The following is a 26,714-nucleotide window of genomic DNA, read 5'->3' on the forward strand; positions in this document are numbered from 1 at the left end:
TCTGCGAGGTCCCAGTCAGATGGCGAACCTCTGGATTCGGCGTTCCAACTCATCCTGGAGAGTCAGCAGAAGGCAGGGGAACATATCGCAGAGCTATTGGAAGCCCTCAAGAGAGTGGCAGACGAGTCAGTGGAGTGCATCCGCCTGCTCTCTGATGAAGTGGTGCCCACATGTATGCGCATGGAGGTCTCCATGGGAAGGATGGTGGATGCCAAGGAGACACTGTTCCAGCAGAATGCAGAGATGCACGCAGACCTGCACTCCATTGTGGTAGCCATGGGTGAGTTCCTGCAGTGGCAGCATGAGAGAGAAATGGGGCACCTCGATGTCCCTCCAGGTGCTCCTCCCCAACAAGGAGTCAGGCTGGGGCCCTTGGGCACCTGAACGGAGGAGAAGCAGTAGCTGGACACCCCTGAGTTATCCACTCAGGAATCTCTCCCTCCGGGTCCCCTTTGCCTGTGACCCCCACTCAGCCTCGTCCTCTGTCATTGCAGAGGGAGCAGGTGGACCACAGGAGGACAGCCAAAGCAAGCCGAGGCCCCCGAGGTCTCAGCTCTCCAGAGGACCCATGCCGAAGTCATCAGAGGCAACAGGGCCAACCATTGCACAGACTGTCTCCATTCCTCCTGTGAATGTCCAGGCAGCACCTGGAAGAAGCAGCAGGCCTAGAAAAGTTAAGAATTCCTGATCACAAGTGATTGAACAGGTGAATACATTTTGTCACTTTATAATCTGAAAATATATTCACTTTTACTGAATAATGTGTAATGGTGTCTTTCAGCTTCATTTACAGGCTTCACGAGTTCTCCCACTACCTCCCCGGCCATGAGCAGGTCAGTTGCACACAGCCAGACCCCGAGTGATTCCGGAGACCTGCATCCCTGCCCACCCATTGATTGCGTTCCCATGCAGTATCTGTGCCCACCCAACAGATCACTTTTGATTTGAGAAAAATGGTAGTCGTTGAGTTTCTGCTCAGCTCCCCCCATCTTTTTCCCTTCCCCAGTCACCCATGTGCTTTCCCCCATTGCTGTTGCAGCTCCTGGCATCACATTTCACCTCCCCACCATCACCTAACAACCAGAACTCTTTTCTTTCCGTGATGTCCAGGTGAACATTCCCTACCTTCCTGAGAATGCCATCCCCATCCACATTGACCTCCCCAACCTCCTCCTTCGCACCCCCAGGGTCCTTGGTCTGCATCCAAGTCCCCACCAATCACCCTCGCCATCCCTTCTACTGCTACCATCACACCCTCACCCTCCCACCCTTCCAGTTCACTTTGCCCTCTCTCATACTCACCATTCCCTCCTACCACACCTACCCTCACTTTGCTCCCCAGCAGGCAGTCATTAACTCCACTGACCCCTTCCTTGCATGTTCACATGGACATACCCCTCATTCCCTCCTTCACCTTTACTGACTCCTCCACCTTTACTCCTTCCCCCCTCCAAAGTCCTTCCCCCTCCAAACTCCATTCTGCCCCGAAGTCCTGCCCACTCTGAACTCCTTCTACCCCGAAGTTCTTCCCCGTCCAAACTCCTTCCCCACTCTGAACTCCTTCCCTTACACTTCCTCCCCCCTTAGACCTACCTCCCCACTTGCCGCATTCTCCCCTGTTACACCCTTCTCCCCCGTACACCCCCCTCCCAACCTCACACGCCCGACACTTTCGACCCACCCCCCTCTCAACCTCATCCCCCACCCAGTGCACTTTCCTCTCCCAGTCAAACCTAGGTCTTCCTCTCCTACCCCCTCTGGTACACCTCCCTCTTCCACTTGTGGCTGAACCTTCCTCTCCCAGCCTTGCCAATCATCAGTAGCATCCCAGGGCCAAGACCATGATGTTCCAAGGCAGACCCAAGACATCAACGGAGACCTCCCACCTTCTGTGAGCTGCTTTGCAGTGGAGCTATGTCCATGGGAATCCACCCAGCATGTGATTTGGTGTTCCTCCAGGGTCTGGTAGCAGTAGGGCTCCAGTATCTTCTGCTCCACAGTTGTCCACGATCTGAGCAAGTTCCTAACGTTATGTCCCGACTTCTGCACATCACACTTATCCAGACGTGTTCTGGGTGGTGCATTTTCCCACCAGCGTAATGGTAAATCTGGCATGGGGGGACAATTCTGGTCAGGCCTTACTTTGCATCCCATTAGCAGAATAGAAGCTGGGTTCACGCTGGCCTCCAGCAGGATTGGCGTTCCGCCATGGCGGACACTATCGGATGATTCCGCTGTGCTTTATGCTGGCGTGAAACCGATTTCTGGCTTTCTTGCCATATTGTCTGCCCCAACCGCCATGACGTCCGAGGTAAGTGTGTGTGTGTGTGTGTGTGTGTGTGTGAGAGGGGTGAGTGTGTGAGTGTAAGAGACGGGTGAGTGTGTGTGTGTATGTATGAAAGAGGGGTGAATGTGTGAGTGTGACAGAGGGATGAGTGTGTGAGTGTGAAAGAGAGGTGAGTGTGAGAGTGTGAGGGGCGAATGTGTGAGTGTGAGAGAGGAGTGTGTGTGTCAGTGTAAGGGAGCGGTGAGTGTCTGTGTGTGAGTGTAAGAGAGGGGTGAGTGTTTCTTTTATTAATTCACGGAATGTGGGCTTTACTGGCTGGGCCAGCATTTATTGCCCACCCCTAGTTGCCCTTGAGAAGGCGGTGGTGAGCTGCCTTCATGAACCGCTGCAGTCACATGGTGTTAGGAAGGGAGTTCCAGGATTTGACCCAACGACAGTGAAGGAATGGCGATATATTTCAAGTCAGGATAGTGAGTGACTTGGAGGCGAGCTTCCAGGTGGTGGTGTTGCCATCTATCTGCTGCCCTTGTCCTTCTAGATGGTAGTGATTGTGGGTTTGGAAGGTGCTGTTGAAGGAGCCTTGGTGAATCCCTGCAGTGTATCTTGTAGGTGGTACACACTGCTGCTACTGTGGGTCGGTGGTGGAGGGAGTGAATGTTTGTGGATGTGGTGCCAATCAAGTGGACTGCTTTGTCTTGGATGGTGTCCAGCTTCTTGAGTGTTGTGGGAGCTGCACTCATCCGGGCAGGTGAGGAGTATTTCATCACACTCCTGACTTGTGCCTTGCAGATGTTGGACAGGCTTTGGGGAGCCAGGAGCTAAGTTACTCATCGCACAATTGAGAGAAGGGTGAGTGTGTGTGAGTGAGTGAGTGTATGTGTGTGTGAGAGTTAAGAGTGTGTGTGTGAGAGAGGATCGAGTGTGAGAGGTGAGTGTGAGGGGTTTGCGTATCTGTGTGTGAGGGGTGAGAGGGAGGGGAGGTTGTGTGTCTGGCGCACTCCCAGTCTCAGGATTCTCATTCACCCTCACACGCCAGTACGTACTCTCACCCACTCTCACAGTGGATGAGGGTGACTGAGTGAGCACCCAAGACTGGGAGTGAGCTGGACACTCTTTCACACCCTAATGGTCATTTTAATTTATTACTCTTCTAAAAAAAAGTCAATTAATTGTTTTGATATTTTTTTGACTCAGCAAGTTGTTTCTATTCACACGCCAGCTTTATTTTTGAAATTCATGTTTATTGTTGTGCCAAACCTTATTTTGGTGAAATTTGCTCATTGGCCCCTTGAGTGAGAAAAAAAATTGAAATGTGGCCGCCCAAGCAAAAAGGTTGGACAAGCCTGTTCTACAGCATATGGGGGAACCCGGACACCCCAGTTTCCCATGTGCTACTGGACTGCCCTTCTCCCAGTGTTTTACTATGTAAAAACCCTGCTTGATTTTCTCAGTTTTGATGGAGTAGGTGGGAATGGGGATTCTAGAATCATCCAAAATAGATGCAGGACAGGTAGTGGAGGTTATGATTCAAAAGAGCAATGTTACCAAAGGATTTACTTAAACCTCCGCTCAATAAATCACTGGGACTGTTAGTTTACATTCAAGATACTGACTAAAGCTTGAGAAGAGCTAATGGTGGCTTTGACTACAATTTTCCAAAATGTTATGGTAAAAAATATTAGGTGCCAGGAAGTTAAAAGGTTAAAGGTTAAAGTTAAAAGTTAAAAGGTTTTATGTCTCATAAAATCAGACAGCGATAAGCCAGGAAAATGTAGGCATTTTTGTTTTACTTTAATATTTGGAAGATTACATGGTGTAGAAATTCACCTTGAATGGGCATGTGAAATGGGTGGGATTTGAACGCCTGAGGCAATGCCATCCTGTCCATTTACACTACCAGCCAAGATAAATTTCCACAACCTCGAGGCATGAAGAGAGATTTATTTAGTGGCAAGTTGAATGCTTTTCTAAAGGAAATATCATCCTTGGCCAAGCATAGAATTTCTTGAAGAAAAGGGAATTAAAAAAAGAAAGTCAAAGGATGTAGTTTATAGAACGTTTTTACACAGCGAGGGTGATTTCTTGGAGATGACAAGAGCAGAAACATGATGTACAGGATGACTTAATTGGGTGAAATCTCAAATATCTCGACGGTGGGTTGAGATGCAACAATAAAGTCGGTGATGTGTTGCGCCTCATGTTGGCCTGTGGTGGGTTCATACTTGCAATACATTTGCATGCCATGAATACTCATTAGCGTAAAACTTTCTTGTAGCTACATCCTACCTTCAAGATAAAGTCTGCAGCACACGAGAATCTCGTGGCACCCGGTTCATGTTTGCTTAAAGGTGGCCTGCGCCAATTGGCTTTGTACAAAGATCAGAGGTTTTCCTTGTTTAACTCTATGGCACAAGGGAGGGGATCAAAAGAATGGTGGCTTGAATAGAGGCTCTTGACTGGCCAGGGTGAGTCAGCGGTGGAGGAGTTGGGGGAGGGGGGGCTGGAGTGGGGTCAGGAGCATGGAGGAGTGGAAGAGGGATCAGGGAAGACAGGGGGTGGGGATGAGGGCATGGAGGAGTGAATGGGAAGGCATGGTATTCTGGATGGGGGGAGGAATGGTGGGAAGAGTCAATCAAGGCCTATAGGGTGGTGATAGTATTGTCCAAGTTTGTGTCCTTCTCAGGGTGTTGGCTGGCAGAGTCAGTACAGGGTTTTGAATTTACCTACGGCATTTCAATTATTTCCACTGAGAGTGATCTCAGATAATGTCCTTTACAACGTATAGAAGGGAAAGCCAGCTGAGCCTGCAAATTCAATCCCACAGAGTGGAGAGTATAACACTGGACACTAACATGAACATTCAATAAGAGTGAACAAAAAACACAGCATTGTTACTTCCACAATAAAGGAAATGTCCCTAACTCTCCTGTAGCTATCAATGCATGCCAGCCATGAGGCATGCCAGTACATTTAGCTCCCTGGTTAAGCTAGTCTCAACAACTGGCAATGATGCTCAAATTAATAAAGTGAAACCAATGAAATGCAAGATATTTACAAATGAAATTTAACTTTGAAAAATGTCTGTGCTACATTTGTGCTCTCAAGTCTTATGTTAATAGCAATGGAGTTGGGAGGAAAGTTGTGGCCATGAAGCAGAGCCTCCCTGTTTGGGCAGGAGGCACGTTTATAGCCCACCTTTAGCTGCAGCTTTGTTAGCTGATTGCAGACTTTACTACTGAAAAGCTTCCCCTGTCACGTGATCACACATGTCTCCTATGTGCACCACTGGAACTTTAAATTTTAATTATAATCATGCGGGCAATGGGAAAAGGCAGGAGAGAAGTAATGGCACACGCTTCCAGTTATGCCATCACGAATGGAACTCGGTGTCTCTGGGTTTTAAAAAATTCATTCATGGGCTGTGGGTGTCGCTGGCTAAGCCAGCATTTATTTCCCATCCCTAGCTTCCCTTGAGAAGGCACTGGAAGTGGAGATGAACTGGATAGGCACTAGAGGAAAATAAACTTTCTGACCTAGGGGGTTAGAGTTGGGGAGTGGGACTGACTAGATTGAGAGCCAGCACAGACTCAATGAACTGAATGGCCTTCTTCTGTGCCATAATGACTCTTGGACTTTATGGGATGCATTCTCGTCACCGGACGTTAAGTAAATTTGTATCAGGAGGACCAAATGGGAGGTGTGTGGGGCTATCATTTCATACTGGCCCCCTGATGCTCACTGCCTGCCATTTTCCACGGGTTAGGATATATGGCAGGTTACGGCCCGACACCCGCCAAATGTGATGTCAGGTTCGCTATTTAAATGCCTGCTCTAAATGCAAATTGCCCTTAGGTTGCTATTTTAATGGAGGTGGGTGAGTTCCTGAAGGCTGTGGGAAACTACACCAGTTAAATCTGTTCATGAACCTTGGGGGTAGCCTGCTGTGGAGGCAGAACATTTTGCTAGATATGTTTTAAATCTTTCGCCAACTGCAACGGTCATAATTAGATGTTGTTTGAAAAGGTAAATGTATTGTCAAAACAGTGGTCATAGGGCTCTGCCCTTAAAAGGTACAAGACCATTAAACTGACCAGAACAGTTTATGAGTTCAGATGCATTAGAATACATTATCCTGTTGATAAAGTCCTCTTCTCCTCTGAATTGTACAGTATGGGGAATCAGGAATTAATATATGTAGGGGACCCTGTGGTTAGGTTTTTTACATTGTTTTAATGTCCTTGCATCAGTTGAACCTTTGAAGCATGTTTGCAGTATCTACTAGGTACAGGACTAATGAGCCATATAACAATCCTGGCAAGTCATTGAAATGCTCATGAAATTAATAAGGAATTCAGATGTTTAAAATACGCTTTGAAAAAATTGCCCTCGTGACAGGGTCATAAAACTGTCAATCAAACATAGATTTTTGAAAAACCTTTAATTCACTCACCATTTCCTAATATTATCCAAATAAACAAACAAACTTTGTTAAAAAAAAACCTCAAAGAGAGATAAACTGATTACTCACTCATAAAGCTGTCAACAAAGCTACCAGTCCCATTCACAGCTGTGTAAACAACCCCTTACAGGGCTGAATCCATTACTGAGTCTTGGAGCTCAGCTGTACATTCATAATGAGGACATTTGGCAATGGTATGAACCATCTAGGTTTCAAAGGTGGCCAGACATTTGTTTTGCCAGGTATTGTAAAGGGGACTACTAGCTTTTTTTGATTGACAGTTTTATGAGCTTGTAATAGGTTTAGTTTTCTTTGAAAGTCATTTTAATTTTCCAATGTTGTCCAAATAAACAAATAGGCAATGTTAAGTGGATTAAAGGGGCTTTTCTTCTGATGGGGGTTTCAATAGTTGTGTTTGATTGACAGATTTATGAGCTTATAAGAGGGACAATTTTTTCAATGGGAATTTTGAATGGCTGATTGAAATGTTCATGAAATTAAAAGAAAAAACTTGGCCCATGAGCTCTGTACCTAGTGGATACTGGGTAAGTTGAGATGGTAGGGGCATGGAGTTTATATGTGTGTGGGTGCTAGACAGCCTAACAACCATGAATATAACTGGGTCAATATCCCAGTAGATGGAGGTCGGCCTTCAAACCAATCGGGCTCAGCATCCACTCACCTCCATTGCTGCCTTGAGTCTGCCTCAGGAGGAGGTGGCCCAAACTCCAGCCTGCAACTGAGTCTCAGGGACTAAAATAATGAGTGAAAGGATTGACTTTCTGAAGTCAGAAACACAATGTCTGGAAATGGCCCAACATACGCTTCCCAAACCGGAGATGAAAATTCAGCCCTATCACTCTCTATGGAAAAGGTAAATCCAAATATTACCTTAAGTTAACTTGCAAGAGTCGGATAATGGGACACAGGTGCAAACTGATAAAAGGCAAACTTATGACAGATCAGGCAGTTCTTCAGACTTGCAATGGACTTCTAGGCGGATTAATGGAGGCAAAAACCACCTGCAATCATAAATTAATGTGGCGCAGCAATGTGTGAATGGAAGGGTTTCAGGGGCACTGGGGAGAAGGGAGCTTTAGGGTCTTTCTGGAAGATGCATTTAGATGGGTCAAATTGCCTTCATCATCCCTAAGTATATTGTGATCATTAAAGGGAGGGAGCAGGACAGTGGGGTTAAACAGATTAGTTCAGTGGTGAAAATGCTAATGTAAACTTGATGGTTCAAATGGCTGGTTTCTGTTTTTTTCTTTTGTGTGTTGCAACATTCTATGATTTTATTACAGCGCTGCTGCTTGAACTGGCATTGCCAATTATGGCATTGACATAATATAAATGCAGCACATGTTTTGTTAAGAAAACATGAATAAGGACCACTCCATATAACAATTATTAGACCATCTGAGGGAGGCAAGGGAGGAGATTGCTGGGGCCTTGACAGAAATCTTTGTTTCCTCGCTGGCTATGGGTGAGGTCCAAGAGGACTGGAGAATGGCCAATGTTGTTCCATTGTTTAAGAAGGGAACAGGGATAATCCAGGATATTACAGGCCGGTGAGCCTTACGTCAGTGGTAGGGAAATTATTGGAGAAGATTCTTCGTGACAGGATTTATTACCATTTGGAAACAAATGGGCGTATTAGTGAGAGGCAGCGTGGTTTTATGAAGGGGAGGTCGTGTCTCACTAACTTGATCGAGTTTTTCGAGGAAGTGACAAAGATGATCGACGATGGAAGGGCAGTGGATGTTATCTACATGGATTTCAGTAACACCTTTGACAAGGTCCCTCATGGCAGACTGGTACAGAAGATAAAGTCGCACGGGATCAGAGGTGAGCTGGCAAAATGGATACAGAATTGGCTTGGTCATAGAAGACAGAGGGTAGCTGTGGAAGGGTACTTTTCTGAATGGAGAGCTGTGACTAGTGGTGTTCCGCAGGGATCAGTGCTGGGACCTTTGCTGTTTGTAGTATACGTAAATGATTTAGGAGAAAATGTAACTGGGCTAATTAGTAAGTTTGCAGACGACACCAAGGTTGGAGGAGTTGCAGATAGTGAAGAGGATTGTCAAAGGATACAACGGGATATAGATCGGTTGGAGACTTGGGCGGAGAAATGGCAGATGGAGTTTAATCCGGACAAATGCGAGGTAATGCATTTTGGAAGGTCTAATACAGGTAGGAATTATACAGTAAATGGCAGAACCCTTAAGTGCATCGACGGGCAGAGGGATCTGGGTGTACAGGTCCACAGGTCACTGGTGGATAAGGTAGTCAGGAAGGCATATGGTATGCTTGCCTTCATCGGCAGGGGTATTGAGTATAAAAGCTGGGAAGTCATGCTGCATCTGCATAGAACCTTGGTTAGGCCACACTTGGAATATTGCGTGCAATTCTGGTCACCACATTACCGGAAGGATATGGAGGCGTTGGAGAGGGTGGAGAGGAGGTTTACCAGGATGCTGCCTGGTCTGGAGGTTATTAGCTATGAGGAGAGGTTGGAGAAACTCGGATTGTTCTCACTAGAGCGACGGAGATTGAGGGGTGACTTGATAGAAGTTTACAAAATCATGAGTGGCATGGACAGAGTAGAAAGTCAGAAGCTTTTTCCCAGGGTGGAAGAGTCAATTACTAGGGGACATAGATTTAAGGTGAGAGGAGGAAACTTTAGAGGAGATGTGCGGGGTTTTTTTACGCAGAGGGTAGTGAGTGTTTGGAATTCACTGCCAGAGGAGGTGGTGGAAGCAGGTACAATAGTGGTGTTTAAGAGGCAGCTTGACAAATACATGAATAAGATGGGAATAGAGGGATATGGACCCCGGAAGCGCAAAATGCTTTAGTTTGACAGGCAATATGATCGGCACAGGCTTGGAGGGCCGAAGGCCCTGTTCCTGTGCTGTACTTTTCTTTCTTCTTTGTTGAATAAATGTCATTAAAATCATTAATCACGATCAGAAAAGAGCACATACGCGTACAATATAACTGCAATAGAAGGGGCTGTTAACACCCTGCTTATTCTGAATGAGTTGATCAGAAAGGTAAGGCAGCTAAACACTCACTCTTTTAAAGGGGGTCAATCAAACCTGACTGAACTGTCATTATTAGCATTAAACACACAGTGAAGGAAAACATGAGATTCATTTAATCAAAATATCTTATATAAAAGCAAAAATGCTAGAAATGCTCAAATTAGGCTGTATCAAAATATCTGATCTAACATTACAGCTCCTGTTTTATTCCATGACCTGTGCATGTTAAAATTATTTTTGAATATCTCTCAGTACCAGCCTTGATAGACCTCTCAACTTATCTCTCTAAAGTTTTTATGATGCCCAATCTGTTAAACAGAAGACAAGTACATTTTGACTTTGCTCAATGCTATCAATCATTAGCCTTATCTGAAATGACCACTCAACTTCTTTTCCTGGTTTTCCTGTTAGTTGATACTGTTAATGTTCTTTCTCCCCATGTACTGCCCTGCCATTGTACAAATCTGCCATCATCACTCTGCTTCTAAAAACAAAACCCTTGACCCCTCTGTCCTTGCAAGCTATTGATCCGCCTCCAGTCTCTCATTTCTCTCCAAAGTCCTTGAACATGTGTTGTCACCTCTCAACACTGCACCTAACTTTCCCAGAACTCCATGTTTGAATCCCTCCAATAAGGTTTCCTTCCCTGCCGCAATACTGAAACTATGTGATTCTATGTGATTGTAACAAAGGTAAACTAACGCTCCATAACATGTTCACAATTTTTGACAGTTGATAACACCATCCTCCTCCCACTCCTCTCCACTGTCGTCCAGCTGGGTGGGACTGCACTCACCTGGCTCTATACTTTCCTATCCAGTTGTAGCCAAAGAATTGCCTGCAATGGTTTCTCATTACACTCCTGCACTGTTACCTCTTGTGTCACCCAAGGACCTATTCTTAGCACCCTCCTATTTCATATCTACATGCTGCTCCTCAGTGACGTTAACCAAAAACACTGCGTTAGTTTTCACAGGCAGGATTTTACCAAATCCGTCGAGGCCCCAAAATCAGCTGGAAATGCGTGTTGGCAACATGCACAGGCGGCCGGAGGGACTTGCCTTCTAACTTTAGGGGCAGCAACTAATTAACACATAAAGAACCACTGAATATAAACTTTGTTTCGTGTTTCGCAACCCTCCACTTACAAATACACAATCTGGCCAGGATTTTTATCTTGTCGGGCGAATCAATTAATGGCCAGCCAGCGTGAAACACGCGCTGCAGTGCTCAGCATTGCCGGGGTGGGGGTGGGGGTGGGAGGATGGTCGAGCGTGGAAGTCAGCGCATGCGTGCGGGTGTGCTCAATGAAAGCTCCCTAATGCACAGAGCTACCTCAGGGAGCTGAAGACTTAAAAACACAAAAAAAAAGTTACCAATGTTAAAAACATGAGCAGGGACATGTTATGAATGAAATTTTAAAATTTTCATTTAATTTTTAATTGCTGTTGGAAACCTCATCCTGCCCGTGGATGAGGTATCCTAAAAAATCCAAAGACCACTTGGCTTTTCTGCTTGCCCATCAACCATAGGGTTGGACGGGCAGTGAAAAATTTCATTCAATTGTGACTTTAATGGCCTTAATAGGCCTGTTAATTGTTGGTGGGTGTGCTGCTGATTCCCCTGCATGCCCGGCGATTGAAATATTGTGCGTAATTTTACGTGCCTGCCTACCCAGCGCAAATTTCAGCGCAATAAAATCTTGCCAGTCATGTGGAAGATAGCACTGTACTACTTGCACACAATGACAGTGTGATAAAATGAGCAGTTGACCCAAGTCTTGACTGTATTCCATTAGGAAAAAGGATCATTTTGCTGTAAGGATGAATTTGTTACACGAAGTTCATGTAATTTAACATTAATGCACAGGTGCAGCCCAGAGCATAATCAATAGCTTACTGTTCCTCTCTGAACAAATTCAGTGCACATGGGCCAGGTATTCTTTCAGAAACTAAAGGCAGTCAGAGTATAACATGAGTCATATTTTAAAATAAAATCCCCTTCACTTGAGGATTGTCACTCTTGCTTGGGTATGGTTTCACAGATGCATGTAGCCATTTTACTGTGGGTGTGGTCAGGCTTTGAGCATTGGCAAGGTATTGAACCAAGGACTGGCACCGCCTTGGAGGCAGCTCTGGTCCTCACTCAACATATGTGTTTTTCTTTCATATTGTAATGCAAATAGTTTCACTGGGCATACAATTTGCAGAGAGCAAATGAGTTCAATTATCTCACCGGTTAAGGAGATGTAAAATCAATCACTGACATTTGATACAAAACAAAGACACTTTATACAACTCACAATGCAATAGCAACGGCATACTTACATGTTCGTATTAGCAGTGGAGGTAAGCCAATCAGCAGCAAGGCCAACCATATCTAATCCAGTTGAAAGCTGGTTGAAATATCTAGGATGGCCTATATGAACAAACAAGAACAGTTGGATATTAACGTCAATTTGTGGCTGTTTGCCTTAAGTGTGTTGAGTTAATAAAGGCCCTTTCTTAGGAATTCTGTTACAGAATACAGAATTTTTGTATGATAGAATCACTGCAAATATCCATTCAATAATATATTTGACTTTTGAATCTCCGTCATTTAAACAGCACTGTTTTTTCTGTGAGACTGGAGTAACAACCAATGAACTATCTTGCACATGCACAGTTGTTTGACAGTCATAACTCACCACTTTTTTTTTTAACTAGCTGTTTGAACATTCCATATGACTGGAGCAATGCTGAAAAGAGAGCGCACTGTAAAGCTTATAGCATGACTATTGGACTGGGTCCATGCATGATTGTTGAAAAAGAAATATTGAGATTCAATCTGGCATAAGGATATAACACATCATAACTGTGACTTTAATGAACACATAGGGCTAGATTTTTACTGAGTTGGGATGACTAGAGGTCCCTGTAAAAATGGCGGTCATGTCCTGATTTCGGGATTCCCAACCCCATTCAGGCTGTCAGATTTTCCGGAGTGCCTTTAAAGGATGCAGGCTGGTTCGGGTCAAAAGCCTACACCAGGTATTCCCAACCTGGCTGGCTCCATTGCGGAAATTGGCAAGTCCTACTCCCCCACAATTTTCATGGAGTCAGATTTTTAGAGAGTTGTGGTTCACGGCACTTCAGAGGTGTTACAAACCATAGTCTGCATGAGGAGACTTTGAGAAAGCTAAGTTCAAAATGTCTTTTGCATGCCTAACCCCCACCCACCCCTATGGCCCCTCATGTCCCCTATGCCAAGCTATGCCCCTCTACCCACCCCCAGTCCCTCATGCTCCCAATATTAAGCTATGACATTTCCATGCCCATTCACCCACTCTGCACTGTATAGAACCAATGAACCCTATAGCGACAATAGGGTGTTAAAAAAAAAGCTTTAAAAAGTCATTCATTCATTACTCTCTACTATGTTAAAAAAGTCCTTTCACCACCAGGTAATAAAAGTGTCAATCATCCTAACACTTTAAAGCATCAATAACAGAAACTGCAAGCTCTTGAAACCTCTTAATGTTGTGTAAATAAATATTGTGCACTTGACAGCAGAGATGTGAGAGCCAGAGCTGTCAATCAAGCACTGTTTCCCCTGGGGCTCAGGTGTCTCAGTGGGCAAATGGATTTCAGGGCTCTCAGACAAGCCTCATTATGATGCTTGGCTGATAATCCAGACACTCATCAGAGTGCTTTTAGTTTTAAAAAAAAGTTTTTTTGTTTACAAGTTCCATTGTCACTATAGGGTTCATTGATCCACCATACACTGTACAGGGCCAATGGACATTGAAGTGCCATAGCTTGACATAGGGGTCATGAAGGTGATGGGGAGTGGTGGAAGGGCATAGTTTGGCATAGGGGGCATGGACAGCTATGGGGGTGGCATGAAGCAGCATGGATGGGGCATGGGGTGTGTGTGTAGGGTGTGAGGGGTGAGGGCTGGAGGGCCTGTTATGTTATCTGTGACAAAATCCCACAGCATTGAGGCGGGCCTTTTAAACAGCCTGCCTCAGCATCTATTAGTCACTGTGGCTGCCTGTGACCTCTTTCCTGGGTCAGCTGGCCTGACTCCAGGCCTCACCAGCCCCACTGGCAATGAAGATCCCGCCTTTTCGGTCATTTTCTCCCGAGGCTGGTGAGCCAAGCTGGGAATTTTCCCAACTTCCACTACCCGTCTTAGTGAGGAAAATTAGCCCATTACTTGCTTACATCAGAAAGTTCCAATTACAAGTTAGATATTTGATATCCCATTCATATTACAAAACTGCTTGAAAGTAGAACGATTTCTGTAATTCAGCAGAGTTGCTGCTTCTGTAGAATCTGCCCCATTTACACAGTTTCTGTGTTGCTGCACAAACTATACATGTACACAACAACTGAGCAAGGGCAATTGTAGCTGTTGGGGAAGGAGCTTACAGATCAGCAATGCAAAAAAAGACAGGTGACAACTACTGACTCCCGAGGAGCAATAGAATGTCACCTGCAGTGACGGCAGTACTGCATCATTTATATGACAGCACTCCCAACAGCCTCTGGCTGCCATTAGTGGCAATGCTGGAATGTCAAGTGTTTCAAAATACCCATAACTGTGCCAAACAAAGGGCAGAATTGTCCCAGATTTGCACTAAGTGCGGTAGCGGGCGGGAAATAGAATGTTTTACCTGTTAGCTGCAATGATAGCTATTTATGCCGTATCATCCCAATCCTGTCTCATCAATCATGCATTCTCGGGAATGGCAGGCGGTCTCTCATTTGCCCACCGTGCCGTCATCTTGCTCCTTCCTCACCCCAGGTGCCATATCTGAAGGGCAGCATCTCAGTGCACACCTCTCAGTGCTTCCAGCTCAGGGCTGCTGCACGGAAGACATGGCCCTGAAAGTCAAGAAGGCTGCAGCCCCTTGCCGTTGGAGCCCACCGCGATGTTCTCTAGCCCTGCTTGGGCCACACGAGGCCTATCAGTGCCACCACTCCGGCTTGGGAGGCGGCGCCAGAAGTTGTCAGTGCCTTTGCTGCCCAGAAGCAATCATCCATCTGTCGCTGGGTCAAAACCCTGGAACTCCCTCACCAACAGCACTGTAGGTGTGCCTACATCACAGGGACTGCAGCAGTTTAAGGCGGCAGCTCAGCGCTACCTTCTTTAGGGCAATTATGAATGGGCAATAAATGCTGGCATTACCAGCGACACCCACATCCATAAATGAATAAATGAAAAAAACATCAGAAATGTCTCTTGTTGGACAGCCATTTAGCAAAACAAGTGGAATCTATATCACTTTAAAATTATATCAGGTATTTGAAATTGATAAGACAAAAGATCTATGGGCGGAATTTTCCATGCTCACTGGTGTCAGGCGTCAGGTGGGCATGAGTGGACAATATGGTCGGAAGGCCAAAAATCGATCTGATGACATCGTAAAACCAGTTTGCAATTGTCCACTCCGCCTGTCAATGGCGGGCCGCATTTCCCGCTGCCGCACGTCGGGAACTTTATTGTAATGTGTCTGCATATCATAATAAGACCAGCTCACCGGGATCAGAAAATGGATCAATGATCTCATCCATGCTGCCAGGCACCCAGCTCATCACTCTAAACTCACAGAATCACAAGCCTATCATACATTCACTGGCATCCCATCCACTGCCAGCTCAAGGGTCATCACCATCTATTCTCACACACATACCCACACCTGTCCATCTGCCTCATCTCTCCTGGAGATTGCCTCCTCAGCCCTCACCCTCTTGAGGCCACTTGTACAGATCAACATGTGCCCTCACACACCCCCTGAGATCCCTCCCTTTCCCAGTACACCCCGTGCCCTGCAGTCTCTTCCCTTGCCTGAGGCCTCTTCTCCCTCTTCCTCAAGCAAGCCCTAGCCCTGCAGCCATTGAAAAGTCACCCCCACATTACAGCTGGTCTGGTAGGTAGAGGCCTGCCCATGAGCCCCCCAAAAAGTGATATGGTGCTGCCTGTGAAGCCTGGCGCTGATGAACGCGAATGCTGCCCGAAGCAAGGTCGGCAAACAAACCTCGAAGTCCCGAGCTTGAGCAGCTCGCCAGGTGCATGTCGCTTATGTACAGTTGTGAAACACTTCAATGTGATGCTCAGATGATCCACCATGGTGGGATGATTCCGGCAAGCTGGGCTCATTATGATATGCAAATGTATTACAATGACGTTTCCGACATGCGGCGGCATGAAATGCGGCCCACTATTGACAGACGGAGTGGACGACTGTAAACTGGTTTCATGACATTGCGAAACCGATTTTTTGCCTTCCCACCATATTGTCCACTCCTGCTCACATGATGTCCGATCCCAGTTTCAAATACCTGATATAATTTTAAAGTAAGATAGGTTCCACTTGCTTTGACAAATGGCTGCCCAACAAGAGACACTTCTGATTTTTTCTTTCATTTATAGGATATGGGCATTGCTGGCAAGGCCAGCATTTAATGCCCATCCCTATTTGTCCTTGAGAAGGAGGTGGTGAGCTGCCTTCTTGAACTGCTGCAGCCCTTTTGGTATAGGTACACCCACAGTGCTGTTAGGAAGGGAGTTCCAGGATTTTGACCCAGTGACGGTGAAAGAATGGCGATATATTTCCAAGTCAGGATGGTGAGTGGCTTGGAGGGGAACTTCCAGGTGGTGGTGTTCCCATCTATCTGCTGCCCTTGTCCTTTTAGGTGGTAGTGGTTGTGGGTTTGGAAGGTGCTGTCTAAGGAGCCTTCGTGAATTCCTGCAGTGCATCTTGTAGATGATACAAACTGCTGCTAAAGTGTGTCAATGGTGGAGGGAGTGAATGTGGTGCCAATCAAGCAGGCTTCTTTCTCCTGGATGGTGTCAAGCTTCTTGAGTGTTGTGGGAGCTGCACTCATCCAGGCTAGTGGGGAGTATTCCATCACACTCCTGACTTGTGCCTTGTAGATAGTGGATAGTCTTTGGGGAGTCAGGAGCTGGTTACTTGTCGCAGGATTCCTAGCCTCTGACCTGCTCTTGTAGCCACAGTATTTATATGGCTAGTCCAGTTCAGTTTCTGGTCAGTGATAAACCCCAGAATGTTGGTAGTGGGAGATTCGGCAATGGTAATGCCATAGAAAGTTAAGGGGCGATGTTTAGATTCCCTCTTGTTGAAGATGGTCATTGCCTGGTACTTGCCACTTGTCAGTCCAAACCTGGATACTGTCCAGGTCTTGCTGCATTTGGACATGGACTGTTTCAGTGTGTGAGGAGTCATGGATAGTGCTGAACATTGTGCAATCATCAGCGAACATCCCCATTTCCCATTGGCCAGGACAACAGGGATTTTTCCCCTTCTTTTTGGAATAGTGCTACGGGAGCTTTTACATCTGCCTGAGCTTACTATTTTATTTGAAAGACAGCACCTTGAACAGAGTACATCCCCATTGGTATTGCACTGGAGTGTCAGCCTAGATTCCTACACTCATTCCTTTGGTGTGGAAATTAAACGCACAACCTTCTGACTCAGCAGCAGGATTGCTACAAACTGTCACAACTGACATCTAATCCGGGATTTTCAATTGCCCTTGGAGGCGAGATCACTATGAGTAAGCTTTGAAAACAATGCTCCCGGAAGGTGTTTCAATGTCTGAGACCCTTCGCAATGTGCTGGAATTTTCAAAGTGGGGGCGTGGTGGGAGGACGTGGTGTATACTCAGGAACCCGCTCACCTCCAATTAACAGACCATTAAGCGCCTTGAAGAGATTGTTAATGGCTCAGGGAGGGTCAGAAGGTGATTTTTTTTTAAGGTGTACCTTAATGCATAGGTGTTGGGTTCAATACAGGGAACAATTAAATTACTTATTAAGATGAAAAGTTTTTGCCAGTAGGGCTTTTTGATCCGGATCAGGGACAGAATCTTCAGGTTGGCTGTTTGGCTATTTTTGTGTGTGGTGAGACTGTGGTCCTGCAATGTACTATCTCCTGTTTTCTGCAAGACAGTGGCAGGCCATCTGCCTTTGAGGATTGTGCTCCGCAGCAGTTTCCACCTTCTGCTGACTCACCAGCATTAATTGGTCGCGAAGCTCATCTCTGGCTCAATTAGGGCATTTACATTGGTAGTTTGTGTCATGCAAGTGACAGATGTGGGGTGGGTTTGGGACCTGGAAATTACCCAGGCATTGGGTTCTTGACCCCAGATTGAAATTTAAGCCCTTGGTGCCTGGATTTCAGACAGTTTACATTTACCTTCTCATTAGTATTCTATGGAATCTCTTCAGACATCTGCCACTTACTGCAAGACTTGACGCCAAGGGGACATGGAGGGCATCCACTGCCAGTGGCTGTGAAAGTGACCGCAGCGCTCAACTTCTTTGCCAGTGGTTCCTTTCTGGGCTCCACAGATGACCTCTGTGGGATTTCACAAGCCGCCACCCACAAATGCATCAATGAGGTCACGGATGCCAGCTTCTCGAGGGCACACAACTTTGTGCATTTCACCTGGGATTGTGACAGCCAGGATGCAAGGGCCATTGGATCCTCCCAGATCCTGGGATTCCCACAGGTGCAGAGTTCAATTGATTGCACTCACATGGCGCTCAGGTCTCCGTCGCTACACACGGTGGACTACATCGACTGCAAGGGATCCCACTCACTGAATGTGCAGCTGTATGCGACCACCAGAAATGCATCCTGTAGGTGTGAGCATAGTTTCCAGGGAGTGTGCGTGATGCCTACATCCTCATTCGGTCACATCCTTGGAGTCTTCCAGGGCCCACAGAAGCTGCAGGGATGGCTCCTCAGGGACAAGGGCTACCTACAGAGGCCGTGGCTAATGACACCTGTGTGGCGGCCTCAGACTGCAGCGGAGCAACGGTATCATGAGGCTCATGCTGCAGCTCGCAACTTGGTAGAGCAGACCATCGGGATGCTAAAGATGAGGTTCCGGTGCCTGGACTGGCCTGGTGGAGCCCAGCAATACAGTCCGCAGAGGGTGTCACGCATCTTCATCATCTGCTGCGCCCTGTACAACCTGGCCCTCCAATGGGGGGATGAGCAGGTGCAGGAGGAGATGGAGGAACTGCACGTCTCCTCTGATGAGGAGGATGCCGACGGGGATGAGGCTGAGGTCCTCAGAGGCAACAATGACAGGGTGAGGCCCTCGCACTAGCTAGGTGTGGCAGGCACACTCAGGAGACCCTCATAACTGCTAGATTTGTGGAGGGTGATGATGACATGCAGTGAGGTAACCCCATAGATCCTCACATTGCAGTTGTGAATGTTTGATTCCAGTCTGGCTTATGGCAGCGCGAATACCCTCTGTGAGAATGATCCTGATATGGAGATGCAGTGGAGGCCCTAATATTCGCTCGATTGCAGTAGGATGATGATGACGACATGCAGTGAGGACACCCCATAAATCTTCATATAGCCTCTGAGAATGTCTGACTCTTGTCTGGCCTAGGGCAGCTCGCTTGCGCTCCGTGATCAGGGTCATATCATAGAGACGCAGCCATGAAACTATAGAAACATCTGATGTTTTGTCCACCTTCAGCACCTGAGCCCTTCAGGAGCACAGCATCACTGGTCACAGATGCTGAAAATATGGGGGACAGCCCCTCCTTAAAGGTGCTGAGAGCACATCGAGAGAATGAGAGAACTCTGATGCCTGCCCACTACATTCTGGCAGCAATGACAAGCACTATTGGCATTCAGGCATCAGTAATGTCCCCAGGGATTGTGAGGCTGGACCATCACTGTGGTCTGAAGGCTGCACAGAGCACAGGGAAGAGGCCCTGGACTGAGACATCGCCTTTATCTTGTGCAGAAAGGTTTCACATCTGAGTGACAAGAATGCTGCTCATCAGAACAAGGAGCCATAGGCAGGGAGACATTCTTGGGAGTTTATTGACAATAGTGAACTATATATACAAGTGATTAACACCCATGCCCAGGCTGTGCACCTAATTCTCCTTAACTTTCCTAACCCTGCCGCTACATCTTGCTGCTCTCCGGACATCCACAGCGGAGGTGGAGGGCCCTGTCTGTGATGACTTTGGAGGGCTGAGACTCGGAGGGCTCCGGCCTGCTTTCAGGGTCATGCTCTGTGGCAGTGGCACCCTCCTTGGCCTATGGAGCTGGAGCTTCTGAGGGCACAGGGAGAGGGGAGTCAGATTGGCCGGACACTCTCGGAGTCACCTGGATGGATGGGCTCGGAGTGTGCATCTGATGATCCTCCTCCCTATGGATGCTCAGGGGCCCCAGGCTGATTCCTTGAGGAGCAGGGGTAGCTGGAATGAGATCAAGCTGCCTGGTACCCCTCTCACGTACACACTGTTGGAGGCCAACTATAGCATCAGCAATGGAGTTGAGCCTGTGCAGAAGTGCAGGAGTGAAGTCCTGGACCAAGGTTTGCATAGCGCCTGACATTTTACCAGTGTTGACCTCGGTGTATTGCAATGCCAGCACTATCACCTCAGCCTGAAGGCGGAGGGACTCCCCCATTGTGCCTTGCAATCTGAGGAGTGCAGCGGACATCCCTTCCTGGTGTTCCTGAGCTTGCCTTTGCAGTTCCAACAACTGTGACATGACCAAGCCCAGAGGATCATCACCTGACTCGGACTCAGCAATGTTCTGGCCTCCAGCAGTCCTCCAAGTGCCGGACACCTGGGAAGTCCCTGCCCGCCGCCTGTTGTGGATCAGACAGTGTGATGTGCTCATCAGATTGTGATCCTGGGACTACTCTAAAGCTAGGTCTCACTGAGGTGTGTATCTCTGCGCTAGTGGAGGATGTGTGATGGGTTTGTGAGTGTGTGAGTTGAGAGTGATGAGAAGAGTGACTTACCCTGGCGGAACGGAGGAGATCATTCATCCTCTTGTGGCACTGGGTGTCTGGCCTCTTCTGAAGGGTTTTGGCGCTGACCACCGCTGCCACTGCCTCCCAAGCTGGATTGGTCACATTGCTGCCCATCCTCCGGCCAGAGTGGAGATACAGGACATCCCGGCGAGCCTCCAGGCATCCAGCATTTCTCGAGGGATCCATCGTTGAAGCAGGGTACTGAGGTCTTTTTCCCTTTGCTGGCCATGTCCTCCGTGCAGCAGTGGTAAGCTGGAAGCAATGAGCGCTGTGCTTGCGGCTGGACTTTAAACATGGCGCCCGGCGTGATGCGATGGTGGGGTGTTGGCCAGTGGGCGAATGAGAGCCCAACTGCCATGGAAATGGTGTGTTTACCGGGAGTGCATAAATAATGAGGCGGGTTTGGGACGATGCGGCGTGAAAACCCGCCATCGCGGCCGGCGGGTAAAATGTCGTTTTACCCTCCCGCTATCGCACTTAGAGCAAATCTGGGATGATTCCATCCTAAATGTTATTTATGATTATTAACACTTTAAAACAGACTAGGTGTTATGCGGTAAAGCTGGAAGTAGGACAAAACAGATGTTACATTGTGCGCTAAATTAATAAGATTGTTAAATTCTGTTTGATATCTTTTGAAGCAGGAAAACAATGGAAAATATGACATAAAAAACCTGTTCCGATTTGCAGCAGAGGAATGAGGGTTAACCCTGGAGTGCAGCTGACCAATACTTTAATAGGAAAGGCAGTGCCAAAGCAGTGTATAGGAGGAGAAAATGGGAGAATTTAGTTTGCTCGATTGTTTTCTCTTAACAACTTCAGAGCCTGTAAAAAATAAAACTAATCCCTGAGAGATGTTACTCTCTGTGCTTATTGAGTTGCTTTAAGTGTAATTGAATTTGATCAATTGTTTTAGCCTTTACAAGTTGGGTCCTTAGTGTAATAGCATTGTCCATCTTCTAGATCAACAGAAGATCAAGTGAGAGAACTAAACAAACTCCCCTGCATGATGCTCCTAACAATATGATAACTCTTAGCTCACGACTATGCAACCTCAGGCATGCGTTCTCAGACAAGGTGCAGTGTGGCTCATCTGTGAAAGAGCATTGTTACCAGTTCTTCCCCCAAGACCTAATGGCATTTATTCCAACATCTGACATCCCTATTATAGTTCAATCTTTGTAAGCACCGTGGGCAATGTTGCTCTACACCCAATGCCGCCAGTAGGGTGACCTTCTGGCACAGGGGGTGGGAACCAATTTGGAGGCTAGTTCCGGGTTCTGATCCTACACGGCGTATAATATGCATGCCCACTGCTATTTTGAAATAGGGAGCCAATTAAAGGCCAAGGAGTGGGCTTGCCATCCAGTCAGGGGTGGCAGGCAGGCTCTTGAGACTGGAAGGTCAATGGGAGGCCCTTCAGCACTCCCAGATCGGCAGCCCCACCAGCAGAGGTAGTACCTTCCAATCTGAAGATGGAGACTGCAAGGGCGAAGGCCAGGTAAGTTTTGTTTTTGATTTTTAAAGCTACCACAGCTGCCTGGGCAGGATCTAGGAGGGGCAGGCCAATGTGGGCTAACTGTATTGCTGTCTGGAAATCCCAGTTGGCTTGAGAAAGGGGCCTTAATAGCCCCCTGAATTAAATCAATTTGCCAATAAGTGGCTACCTGCTGCTTGCCAGCGGGCAGCCAATCTGACCTTGCCCTGGCCTCTCTGAAAATAGCTTGGGGTCGGGATTGTCATAGGGAACTGGCTCAAATTGCGGTGCCAAATTGCACGTCCACTGCCAATCCCAATCTCGATTCAAAATTTGGCCTGGGTTTTGGAAAACCTTGCACATAATGTTTAAAAAGATTGCCTATAATGATTAAAAAAGGCTGACAATGATATGAGGAAGTTGAAATAAGTTAAAAGAGGGGAAGAACTTTCGGGTGGGCGAGTGGGAGCGGGGCCTGCTCGCCAAGACATAAAATGACATGCGGTGACGTCAGGCGGGCGTCCCGGCGTCACCACGCCTCATTTAGAGTTTCAGCTCAGCGGGCGCACAGCCACCGAACTGTCAAAGGTCTATTGAGGCCATGAAGAAAGTAATTAAAGTAGTTAAGAAAGCTGCCCATCCAACCTTAATGTTGGCGGGCAGGCGAAGAGCCCAGATGGTCTTCACATTTTTCATGAAACCTCATCCACAGGCGGGATGAGGTTTCATGAAGGGTTTATTCATTAAATAAAAAATTTTCAAACATTTGATAAACATGTCCCAGCTTATGTGACACTTTCACATGAGGAGACATGCCTAAATAATTTTTCTCTGTCTTTAACAAAAACTTTCATTTCGAACTTAATCGCCCTCAGGCAGCTCCGTGCCTCAGGGAGATTTCAGTTCGCTTTAGTGCACATGCGCAAAAGAGCGCAGGCCCCAACTCAGGGAATCTCCACCTCCCCCCTCCCCTCCACCCCGCTTCCCCCCACCCACACAGGGAGCGCTCAGCGCTTTCGGGCACGCGTCACGCTGGGCGTGCCTTAATTGGCCTGCCCACGTAAAATGGTGGCACAGCCCTGATCGGGGGCGCCGATCGGGTTCGCGCCCGCCCCCGCACAACCCCCCCCACCCCTCCAACGGGGGGAAATTTCTGCCCGAGGTCTCAGCTTATTAGAGCATAATGAAAGAGGCGATTGTACCATCCAACATTTGAAAATTATATTTTTGTGCAAAGAGAGTCATTTTGTTGGGCAACCATTGGAAATGAGTTGTTACTTACAATGTATTAGCTTTTAGTAACCATAGTGACGCAAGTTAATTAACACTCACTGTGCACATTTGACCTGTTACTTTCTTTTAATCTGACTGCATGCAAAAGGATAGCTACAGTAAAAAGACCTGGAAAGCTAAGCTTAGACCATACAAAGTGTGAAAGAGCAGCAATGTAATTGGCTTTGGTTGTTATTTCAATTGTACTAGCAAAAGAACAAGTTGTTCCAAGATTCCAGTTTTATTTGCAGTGGCGGCCGAGAAACTCAAGTGAAATGGTTGGTGTATTTGAAAGGAACATTATCATGAGAGGAGATTAGACACAGGTTGGAGTCATGGGCAGAATTTCTCCCATGTCGGGCGGGCTCGGCCGGGGGCCAACCGGAGTGGTTGGGAAGCTGACCACCGCCCACGATTGGGTAGCGACCGTGATCTCACGCTGGTGGGCCAATTAAGGCCAGCCTAGCGTGAAACCCGTGCTGCAGCGCTGCCTGTGTGGGGAAGGGGGAAGATGGCGAGTGGGGAACTTCGCGCATGCGCATGGTAATTGTTGGCGGGGGTGCCGCCGACTCCCGTGTGCGCCTGCTGACCGAAATATTGTGCGATTGCGCAATGACGTCGGGATGCTCGCCCGACATCGTCACGCGTCATTTTTCGCTCGTTTGGGTCGGGCGCGTGCCTGCCTGACGAGTGAAAAATTCTGGCCATTGATTCTGCTAGATTTACTGATGCAGCCCTATGTCTCAGTTCACGGTGTTTCTTTTAATGCTACAATGAAATCATGTACTCAATCTTTAATACCGAAAATAAATCATTGTCCACATGCTTCAGTTTATTTCTCTCTTTGGCTAACAAACAATCTTTGCTCATTGATGAATGTAGAAACTGCAAGTAAGAACTTATTTCTAAAACAAAGGAATAAATGGGTAAAACATAACCGTGTTCATTTTAGGCATTACATAGGATCAGGATAGGCCATTCAGCCCCTCCAAGCTACCCCGCCAATTCTATCAGATCATTACTGATCTGTACCTCAAAAGGATACATATCCCTTTCTAACCTTATTATGTATTAAAAGCTTAACAATCTAGTATTTGATCATTTCTATTAGCCCAACATCTGCAGCCTTTTGGGGAGCTAGATATAAGGTTCTCCCAGCTTGTTGTAGATTCCCCGATCAGTTTTTTCTGTATCTACCCATTCACCCAAGAATCTATTAATAATAAAAACAAGGTGTGTAGCAGATACTCTTCCACTTGATTAAACCATAGAACGGTGAAACAAAAGCTTTACACCTGTGGTTTCCTGCATTGTGCGCTGCTGGTCAAAGCAGTTCCATTGAGACGAAGTTGTGAACAAATCATCATGGATGTACCCATAATTGACTAGCTGAAGGGCATGATTTCCAGAAGCTTAGATGTGGGTAGGCTGGCCATTCTCTTTGTGGAGGTATGGTGACACTTTGCCCCCATTCCCAAATTGGGAGGACAGTTAATAAAAATTGGATGGGCAATAAACAGAAGCATTTTAAAAAGGCAGGAACTTTAAGCTCATTGTGTATATTTAACATTTTATAAATCCCATTCTTTCCCTACTGAGTGATTCGCTGCTGCATGTTCCCACCATGCTGAGATATTAAGTGATCTGTGATCAATGTGATTAGTTGAAGGAGCTACATGTTTCTAAAATAGGACTAATGCTTTGTTTCTAGGGTGGGGATTGCATCTCAGAAAACCTGAGAAGCAGCAAATGAATTAACTGGGAAGCAGTAGGCTGGGAGACTGTCCTCTTGTCTTTTGAAATTTTTTGTTCTTCCTGCTGTTTCCTTTCTCCATGATCTGTAGCACTCAAAACTTTGAGGACCGCTAAAACTCAGTCAACCAAGACAAAAGAGCCTGAACGTCACATAAGACTGGGATTCAATCACATGACCCTACAGACTCGAATCTGGTACTTCATAGATAATGCTACTAGGCTTGCAGAGAGAATGCTCTTGATGAATAGCCTTTCGCCGGAGTAGATAATATGATTTTCACTCTACCATGAATTCAGGTCATAAGTTCAAGCAGTGAATGATACATTAATCCAAAAAAACCTGTATGATGAGTTATACCATTTCTCAGCTGGGTCGCCACAGTCGCATAATTCTTATCAGCTTTTACCATGTATCATCCATTCCAAAAGTAGTCATACATTATGATGGTTTAAAGGAAGCCATTGTGAAACGTTTGTGATAATTATTACTTGTGCTTTATCTGTTAATTAAACCATAGGTAATACTTAGACAAAACAATTGCAGTAAAAGAAATCTACCTCATACCCTGGCTCACAACATGCAATGAAGAGTTCAGAGCTCATGACTTTTCATACCTGTTTTCACAGCATATTTTAGTGTTGCTCTGCAAGTCACCAAGATGTCTTCCAAAGTATTTGGCTGTTCATCCAGCATCCAGTTAAATCCCTCAAGGAGCTCATCGGGGTAGTGGAAATCTATTACTTTTGTAGATCTATCAAATGTTTTCAAAATGTACTCAAGTAGAATGTCCAAAACTTGTTCCAAGAAAGTGAAAGTTACTCCTTCCCCATTGCATGCCGGCAGGAGGTCTGTAAAGATAGAGAAAAAAGAAAAAGATAACGAGCAAAAAAAAAAAATTAGCTGGGTTTCCATTTTATCTTTTTTTTTTGACTCCTTACAGACTGCTTCCCAATACAGTCCCTCAGGGAAATAAACAACGGTTTCAGTCACCTCCACAACTGGTATCACTGACCATCCATTACCTGCCAGCAGGAGATGATATCTGACTGGGCTGAAACTAATTATGTCAATTGGCTTCCTCATCTGGGGAGGTCTGGCTGAGATCTGACAAAACACCCATGTTGAATGAAGCACAGCTCTCAAACCTAACCTCGTAACTATCCAGTTAGGAGGCAAATATCCATTTTCTTGAAGAACCCTTTAACCAATATTCAACATTGGACAGATAACGCAATTGTTTTTAAAATAGCTATTTATTTAATGTTGTAACTTAAATCAAATTAGAGATGTACATAAATGGAAGATGCCGTTCAAGCCGAGAAACGGCTGTTGCTGATATTAGCAAATAAGTGCATAACTACCCACTATTACAATACCGACATTAATCCATTGATTTTTAAATTCTCAATGCATTTGCAAATGTAGCAGAGAAGGGAATGTTGTACCAGCACATTAAGCATTTGCCCTATTAATGTCACCAAATCGTTATTCTATTTAAAATCTAAACATGATGCAGTGGAAAGAAACATAGTTTCACCCAGCAAGAATTTATTAGAGCTTTGGGTATATTGCCAGAAAAGAGACTTGATGGAGTATGACTAAGGTGAT

General features: G+C 46.3%; 1 protein-coding gene across 1 annotated transcript in view; it reads right to left on the minus strand.

The window, feature by feature from the left end:
* Positions 1 to 26,714, minus strand: part of LOC144678194 (glutamate decarboxylase 2-like) — a 180,912-nt gene that overhangs the window by 87,983 nt on the left and 66,215 nt on the right. Inside the window, exons 4-5 of the mRNA XM_078538068.1 lie at positions 25,721 to 25,954; positions 12,118 to 12,208 (exon numbers count right to left, since the gene is read on the minus strand). Coding sequence (XP_078394194.1) covers positions 12,118 to 12,208; positions 25,721 to 25,954 — 325 coding nt within the window. The remainder of the gene's footprint in view (positions 1 to 12,117; positions 12,209 to 25,720; positions 25,955 to 26,714) is intronic.

This window comes from Cetorhinus maximus, chromosome 3 (genome assembly GCF_964194155.1).
Source record: "Cetorhinus maximus chromosome 3, sCetMax3.hap1.1, whole genome shotgun sequence".
Classification (NCBI taxonomy): domain Eukaryota; kingdom Metazoa; phylum Chordata; class Chondrichthyes; order Lamniformes; family Cetorhinidae; genus Cetorhinus; species Cetorhinus maximus.